This window comes from Pempheris klunzingeri, chromosome 14 (genome assembly GCF_042242105.1).
Source record: "Pempheris klunzingeri isolate RE-2024b chromosome 14, fPemKlu1.hap1, whole genome shotgun sequence".
Taxonomy (NCBI): domain Eukaryota; kingdom Metazoa; phylum Chordata; class Actinopteri; order Acropomatiformes; family Pempheridae; genus Pempheris; species Pempheris klunzingeri.
The window spans coordinates 2,037,403-2,046,457 of record NC_092025.1 but is presented as its reverse complement, the minus strand read 5'-3'; the positions used below and the strand labels follow the sequence as shown (position 1 = coordinate 2,046,457).

General features: G+C 42.8%; 1 protein-coding gene across 2 annotated transcripts in view; it reads right to left on the bottom strand.

Annotated features, from left to right (window-relative positions):
• Positions 1-1,206: 1,206 nt before the first annotated feature.
• Positions 1,207-9,055, bottom strand: part of uvrag (UV radiation resistance associated gene) — an 81,925-nt gene continuing 74,076 nt past the window's right edge. Inside the window, exons 15-16 of one of the 2 annotated variants that reach the window (XM_070843836.1) lie at positions 3,788-3,942; positions 1,207-3,682 (exon numbers count right to left, since the gene is read on the bottom strand). In XM_070843836.1, the coding sequence (XP_070699937.1) occupies positions 3,057-3,682; positions 3,788-3,942 (781 nt within the window). In that variant the 3' untranslated portion in view covers positions 1,207-3,056. Of the gene's footprint in view, positions 3,943-9,055 lie in introns of both variants that reach the window. The other variant, XM_070843835.1, reaches the window with a different exon arrangement.

Sequence of the window (9,055 nt, the reverse complement as noted above, 5' to 3'; positions counted from 1 at the left end):
CAAGTGAAGGGAAAGAGCGTCAGTTGTTGTGGCCAACTGACTGAAGCCGCTCTAGTTCAAAGTGAATAATGTCATGTTAGGAATCTGAAATAAAGCAGCATCCTGTGAAGATCTTTCGAATTTCATCTGGTCATAAGCATAAAGTTAATAGGATACTAGCCAAACATCCACAATCACTACGGTTACTCCTCTTCAAGCTGGCTAAAGTACAAATTCTTGTAGAGAGAGTAATAACACAGAGTCAAGGACATTATTTACCGCGCTGCACCTCTGCTCTCTCTGAGGTCAGTACAATATTTATTAGGCAGGAATGCAAGGTGCAGCATGTCTCTAAAACCTAAATAAAGAAGGAGTCAAGAAGAGAAAGTTCAATCTGACAAAATGAAACCGAGCTACATGTAAAAATGAAAAAACACAGAGAAGTGTAAAAGTTGAAGAGCTTGTACCTGCCAGACTGTTTCAGACAGTCCAGAGGAGGGTGCACCTGGAGTCTTTCCTCCCTCCTCTGATGAAATAGTGGTTTAATAACAACCCACAGACGTATCTGCTGTTAATGCATCATCACAGGTACAGGCCTGTGGTCCAGTCACACAGGTGTTTTCACTTATTTTACCTGGTTAGATACAGTGAGGAAAGCAGGACAGGTCTTTTCCACAGGACACATCACAACCCAGATATCTTTAGGTTTGGTGTTCATCAGAGAAAAGGAGCAAATTGATCTCATTTGATCAGTATTTAATAACTGATAGTTGCAGTGCAACATGGAGTTTGTGGTGTCCTCTCACACTGCTCTAACACCTCGACCCTTTAGTCTGCACAGAGGCCTGATCTAACTGAAAACACCTGTGTGGGTGTGCACAGGTGTCTTAGTTTAATTATTACTTCTATCATTCACTGAAACAGATACAAATTCGGTTGATAAAACAAGCTATTGTTAGTTCCTGACTTCTGCTGGGTAACCTGTCACCTCATATAACTAGCAGATGTTCAGAGAAATCTAAATCAATCTGAAAAGAGGTGAAAAACCAAACTACAGTCGCATCAACCTCTGTTGTATATTGTGTTTAGTGCCAAACAGCAAGTGCTAGCATGTTAACATGCTAAACTAAGATGGTGAACATGGTGAACATGGTGAACATTACGACTTCTCATCATCATCATCATCAGTGTGGTAACACGGTTGTTGTAAGTATGTTAGCGTGATGACATTTGGCATTTAGCACTGCGTCACAGAGCTGCTTGCATGACTGTGGACTGTTTCTGGAAGCACCTCACAGTCAAACTCAAGCACAACCGCACCGATATAAAGGGAGGCAGACCACTCTTCCAGGGGGCTACATACATCCATGCCATTGGACTGCAAGTCTTTAATAACAAAAAAACCCTCCATACAAAAGTATATGTACATGGTCACTTACTGAACTGTAAAGTAGTTTATGGAAATGATCGAATATGGTTCATCTTTTAGTTTTAAATACATTACTTCTTAACAGTCAGCAACCACAGTGCTGCATCTGAAATGTGAAGTGGGCTGCCGGTGGAGAGTCCATCTTTGTCACAGCGGGCGATACAAAGCAGCTGTCAGCGCCAGGACCCAGACACTGCTTATGATAGCAGTCTAACATTTGACAATATCAATGGCCGCGTCCCATGTGAGTGGGGAAAATAAAACTAGATCTTAATTTCCTTTGAAACGGAGCACACACACGCACACACAGTTGTGGAGAGACATAAATAATGCAATAATTGAATACCAGTGCAAGAAAGCATTCAGAACATGGGGAAACAGGACAAAATCACAGACAATGGGATCAAGACACTTGCTATTAACACTTACAGTAGAGCCTGAGTGGGACATTCCAAAAGAACATAGACACAGAGTTTAAGTTTTGGTCTACTGAGTATGAGAATCAGTAAACGTATCATTAACATTTATGTTAATATTGATGGGATACATTAAAATTGAGAAAAGAAAAAAAAAAAGGACATGGAGATGGACAGAAAAACTGCACTGTATCCCTGCCATGTACTGTAAGCGCCAACCTGCCACTCCTGTGATCCACACCTTAAGACCTGAAGAAGGAGCTCGACCCCGTGTGGAGACTGGCGGTTGGGCTGAACGGTTGCAGGGGAGGAGATGGCGTCTGTCACAGTTAGAGAGTCTCTGATTGGGCCACTGATTCCACCTCTCACCTCACTTTGTGGTAGCAAAAACCCCGTCATGCTCAAAGGTCATTGGTGGGATTACTTGAAATCTACCTGTGGTTGTGTGACAGTGGTTGCATGCTGATGTGAAGCCCCGACGCACCCACACATACATACACATCACGCCCCCCCTCCTGCGCACACCCACTGTCATGCACCCTGAATGAAGGCTCGGGAAGCATCTTATCATTTGTTTGCAGGGTCAAAGGTGTAAGTACTGGGACAGCGGGCTCTGTCACAGAAGATGATTCACTTTGATAGAAGCAGTTGCAACCACGATGTGAGATATTAATGATTCTATAATTAATAAACTCTATAAAAACTCTCCAAGGGGTGAAACAACTGATGTACTGAGACTGCACTCTGGGTGTGAATCTTAAAGGCAGTTTAGAGGCAACGTTTTATACAAGAGGTTAAGGGCTGTTATTGCAGTAAGGGCTTGAAAACAAAATGTGAGTGATGTACATTGAGTCATTTGATATTAATGGTCCCCTGGTATGGAACAACATACTACAAGGCCAAGCAATTTTGTGAATAAAAATATCTGAATAATGGTTCATTTTTCCATCCATTGTTAAAAAATACAGTAAGGGTGGCTTCAAAAATAAAAGTAAAGCTTACTGTCCCAATACTTGCACATTTAACTGTATTTCATTTAAAAGATTACTATGGAAATGTTTACAGAAGTGCAAATTGGTCTTTATTCCAGAATAGCTCCTATTATTTTTGATGCTGCGATAAGGGTGTGGAGACCCCACCCTTGTCCTCTCAGTCCCTGTCCCTGTCTTGTATTTATCCAAACCCCCTGTGCAAGTTTTTTCATGCCTCCTTCTCTCCTTAGATCCTCTGCTTCACTTATCAGAGTTTTTGCGCGGTCTGCGGAAGCTGGACATGTTCTCGCTTAGTGCATAGATGCGCCTGGAGAACTCCTCAAAGCCGGCGACGTCCAGCTCGCCCAGCACCTGTTCGTCAGACTCCACAGCTACTGCGTGGTCCACAGAGATGCAGTGGTAGTCTTCCAGCCGGGCCTCATCTGCTAGCCCTAATCCCAAGCCTATCCCCAACCCCAGGCTTAAACCAGGGGCCTCTGTGCCCATGATCTCCTCAGCTTGCTCCACAGAGCAGCGCAGCTCTGGGACCAGGCCAACGGGCAGCTGTCCTGGTACCAAAGAGCCATTCATGGCACCTGAGTGCTGACTAGTGGCCAGCGTGTCCTCACCGGTGTCCTCACCAGTGTCCTCACCAGTGTCCTCACCGGTGTCCTCACCAGTGTCCTGCACTGTAGAAGAGTTGGGTGCAACTGTGCTACTGGCCGGCTGCTCTTCAGCGTCTTCTTCTTTATCTGCTTCAGTCTCTTCGTCAATGCTTTTGCGTCTCTCCACCTCCACTGCTGTGTCTCCGCCCTCCTCCTTCTCTTCCTTCTGCTCTCCCTCTTCGTTGGCCTCTGTAGTCTTGGCTAGGTTGAGTGAGGCCATGCCTGCATCAAGGGAGGAGGAGAGGTGTTTGGTTGAAGGTGAGGGCGGTGCCAGGCCAACTGGGGCCTGCACCTCACCCATGGCTGTGTTGTAACTGGGTGGAGGACCTGGCTTGTACTTATCAGCCTCAGAGCTTGCCCTTTTCCTCAGGCCTCGGTCCGGGGAGCTGGTGTGGCAGGGATAGCCTATGTCAGAGGCAGCAGACACACCGAGCTGAGCCTTTGTTGGCACTGGGATGGAAGTAGAGACATGGTGGCGGTCACTGTGAGGAACAAAGAGAAAGAGAGAGAGAGGGACACTGAATGAGGGAGGACATAAGTAAAAGCAACAACGATCAAACTACTTCTATGCGTGGTATCAAGATTCAAGATTTAGACTGGGACGTCCTGAGGGGTTGAATAAGACACCAAGACGCCATTTGGAGCTGGTTCTCCATTGATCTCATTGACACCTCTCCACCCAAAGTGGATGCTCCTTTCCCCTGATCTAGGAGAGAGACAGCTGCAGCTCTTTGTAAATCACGCCACCTTACAACATTCAGAAAACATTTGTGCAGCCTTTGAGACTCCACTCATGTTCTGCTGGCTGGAAGCACGCAGCAGGCGTCCACCCAAGTATGTCAGAATTTTCCTCTATAACAGATAACAGACCCGGGATCTGGGACACCCCGCCTTGCCCCAGCACTGGAGCCATAAATTTACTTAAATGGGGGCCTCACTGCTTCTTCCGATAGACAAGGCCAAGATCCCCGGACGACTTATCTGCCTGCTTAACGTGACCATTCCTCTTTCTCGGGAGCCGAGGCACTGCACTGTTGGGGGTCAAAGGTGAAGCAGGGCCTCCTTGTGCTCTCTAGAGATTCACATGTGTTGGACAAAGCAAACAAATCTCTGCTTGTTCAGTTGGACATGCAGTCATAATAGATGTCCTTGTAGATTTTCTCCTGTCGCTTGGCCCTTGGCAAAGGTTTCAGCATCAGTGACATGAGTGCTGTTGACATTTGTATTTACTGTGTACTGGCTCGCTGTCTAATGGACAGTTCCACCACCAAACACATGACAGCTTGTAAAAAGTGCCTTGAACTTGACCCATGCAGACACCCTGCAGAGGTGGTCCTGACAGGGTTCACAAGCAGGACATTCTAAGAGTGGGGAAGCCTGTCTAGTTTTAAGAGAAACTTGTCAAACTTCAAAGCGCCTGTGATACAGTAAATGAGAACCATCCACGGTATGAAGGTACAGTGTGTAACCGCTTATGGTAACAACCTGTAAATACTGTACCTTGTGGCTAACATTTAAGCTAATTGGAGGCATACAGATGTAAAATGTTGGATGGTCAACCAAGGTCAGGCTTAAAAAAACAAAGGCACGGGGTAATGGCCTGATGCTGTGAGGGTGTTCCTGTGAAGTGGGTAGAACAGGAGAGGGACTGTGCTTTACTTGGCAGTGCGAGTCCATCAAAACACATCATTTAATACAACTGGTTTTAGCTTGCCCACCTAACGAGCACATGGTTAATTCTGCAGAAGAGCATTTTCGTGCAAAATGGAAACAATGTGCTCTTTAACACCTAATTTTCTGGGGAGACAAATGAGGAAGAATGGACAGAAAGAAGCTAAATGATTTGCCATCTCAAATACTTATCGGTGACTTTCCAAATGAAACCATCATGTGCTCTTTGGAAGCTAGTCCAAAAATTCAAAACCTGATTCGGTAGACAGGAAGAAAGACAGATGTCATGAGAAGTCAATTATCATTTAGGTAAGTGGAAAATGTGGTTCAGACTCTTTGAAACATAATACAGGTTTGGAAATCGGAGAGGACCGGCATTGAGCGAAAAGTTTAAGGTTTCCATGCATCATTTATAACAAGCTAATAAGTGACTACTACGTTTTTAACTGGAATGAGTGATGTCCTTAGGCTGATTAGATGGCTTTGATTTTAATTTTCATCAGCCATTTTCTTCCATTCCTCCCTCCAGCTGGCTTTCTCATATATTCCATTTGGCCTGATTTTAGCTGGCCATCTACGCCACAAACAAATGTATTATTGACACTGGCATAAAATCACATGGTCATAACGTCATCAAGTCTTTTTTATAATGAGGAATTGTGCATGTGGACCATGTTATTTTGTGTGGTTTCCAGGTTAGGTCTACATTTGTTCTATTATTTGTGTCAAGTAGCAGCGTATGAGTAACAGAGGAGACTGGGTTTGCCCATGAGGAATTCAGCCAAGCGAACCACTAGTAGTCATAACAATTTTTTCTTGAAACATTTTAACGGTTATACTGATGACATGTTTTTTAATGCGGGCAATTAGGCTACACATGTACGGCCCTGTGAGCATATATGCTGAAGTTTGCTGGGAAGACGGAACTTCTGAAACACATTTCCTAAAGTTGTTTGGAAAACCTGGAACTTGTGCAGTGTTGTCTACTATATGAACATGGCCAAATGCTTACATCTCATGAACTGTGTGTCACATTATTGGTACAACAATGAGTAAGATTTTTCATATACATAAACATTTATTCTGCTTCCGTTGTGAAATGCCCCTCACCTTGCATCAATCATTCTTACAAGTAGTCCTTAAACTGCTTTTTGAAAAAAGGTGGCAATGTGTGTCCGACAATCGGCCCACCACTTTCAGAGAGTCCAGAATGAAATATCTCAACATCCATTGTACAGGCTGCCATTATCAGGGCTCTACGCTAACGTTTTACCCAAGGAGGACATGTGCTCCTAAACAAATCGCACACAAAGTAACTTAGGATCACAGTGAGAAGTGTTCAGGCAACAGAGTTTATTAACAAATTGCTTTTTATTATTTAATTGGGCACTGAGCTGGGCAATATGGCTTATGAATAATGTGTCTTTATTTTTAGGCTATGCCACGATATAGGATATAGATCCCTATAAAAGGTAAACAAAAGGCTAAATAGTTATAGTTTTATAATAATAAATATATAATAACAACTATAATTACATTTTTCAGTGACAATAGTAACTAGACAGTAAACTAGGTTAGCACCACTGGTAGAAAGTAACTAAGCACATTTACTCATGTCTGTACACTGTACTTGAAATTGCATGAGAAGAGACTTCATACTTTTTACTCCACTACATCTCTATGACAGCTTTAGTTACTTTTCAGATTATTTCTCACACTCTTCCTTTCCAGTGAAAAACCATCTGCATCTCCAGATGTGATTTTGAATGTTTCTTATAAACTGAAGACTGATGTGTTCCTTTCCGAGCTGAGAAAATTCTCCTCCTTCTTAAGATAAGTAAACTATAAGTAACCCTCAGCTGGAAAATGCATTTCCCCCGTGAAAACTTTTAGAAATGTGGGGTTCTCACAGACATATAAAGTAGTAAATATTAGCTCAAGCTTTAACACCTACTGCAGGAAAATGCAACATACACATGAATGCAGCAGTAATATTAATCATATGTAATAGTAAAACACTGACAGGAACATTTTACTGCACTATGACCACTAAGTACATTTTGCCATGACATTTAAACATAATACTGGCAAAGTTTTACCTTAGTCAGGTGAATGCAGAGTGCAGAACTCTTACTTATACAGTATCAGTAGTAAACTAATGGACCTGAATACTTCTTCCATCTCTGGTCAGAACACCCACAGCCTGAATGCACCTGTGTGTTACCTTGTAGATAACCTGTGTTTGGAGAATTAGCAGTGGAGGGAAAAAACGCTTGTGGTAGGTTGTAATCTTTACTCACACGCTGTGCTTGTAAATTATTTTTCTGATTTGCACATATCTATTTTTAGGGACAAATGCGAGCGAAATACTTGCACTGTAGAGCCCTAATTATATTTGGAACGTATATTCATGGATCCAGAGGATCAACTCTAATATTTTGGTGGTCCCCTGACCTTTCCTGAGGTGCCACCATGACATTAACATTTGTGGGTTTCACATGAAATGTCACAACAACTTCTCGGCGCATTACCATGAACCTTGCCAAACACACTCAGGATGATCTGTTATGACTTTGTTAATCCAATAACTTTTCAGCTGGTGCCATCATCAGTTAAAATTTAAAATGTGTTGTATACTTTGGTTTATGACCATCAACCTCAGTGGTACACAGTAAACATTATGTCATCATCAGCACCTTGTCACTGTGAACTTGTTGAGACAATATTCACTCTTGATTTGTTGCCGGGAAACCCTGAACCATGACACATACATAAACTGACGACCACCCGCTAGATGAAGAAGCCCACTAGAAGTTGTTATTGTGCATGTAATGATGCTATTGACCACATCTTTAGCATCTCCTCATCTCCTCTATATTTCTAACTTTCCATTGCAATGGCTTGAGCTTTGGGATGCCACTACTGCAGCAACAATAATTGTATGAATAATAATAACAATAAAGAAGAAGATTAAAATACTCCATTCAATTGATCCATATGAGGAAAGTGCCCCCTGAATGGACACATTAGTAAGGAGGAGAATTCTACGACAGTGGGCTCACATTTCAAAATTTCTGAGCAGCTGGGACTTCGTCTAAGGCATTCATGACAAGCAAAGTGAATTCATGACAGCAGCTCAACATACCATACAGATGGGAAAAAGGCCTGCCTCATCCTTAATGTATGATACGCAGCTGTGTAGTTCCCTCCATGGGTAGCCTACATTACCCACCTACGGTAAGTCTCATTGCGTCCCAGTCTCTCTGACGACAATTTCACTGCACACTACAAACGCTGCTAAGAGGCCTCTGCCTAAATCATCAAGCAGAAAACTTGCAAGCAACATGCCAAGCCAGAAATAGCCTTCACTCCTCCAAAGCTTTTTGCCTGCTCTCTTCCTTTCCACTGCTGATGTCAAACCTGGCATATTTCAGGCCGACTCAGGAATTCAGTAAGCTAGACCTTTCCACTGTCCAAACCCCCAACAGGCTTCGCAACATGCTCCTGTTCATATCCAAATCCTGTGAAGGATCCATCATTTACGGCCAAAACAAACAAAGGCAGATAAGATTGGGTTGTCTGATGTGGTTTAGAGAAATCCCCGTGAAACTACAAGATTACAACCACAACATTACTAAAAATTTGATGTGCAATATGGTGAAAGCCAAGTTTTCTTTTTGCCTCTTTTGTCTAGCCTTTGAAGACAGGGAATCACCACAGCACAGCATGTGCAACACGATCAACAAGCTGACAATATGCACACCCTCACAGCATCTGATATATTACATCTATTACAATGGTAATGATGTTTGTGTAACAAAATACAACACTGATATAAAAGTTAATGCATTGCAAATATGTAATATGTCAAGCCTATATGTGTTGCTCCTGTTTTATGATGGTTAGTGTTGCAATAGCATAGTA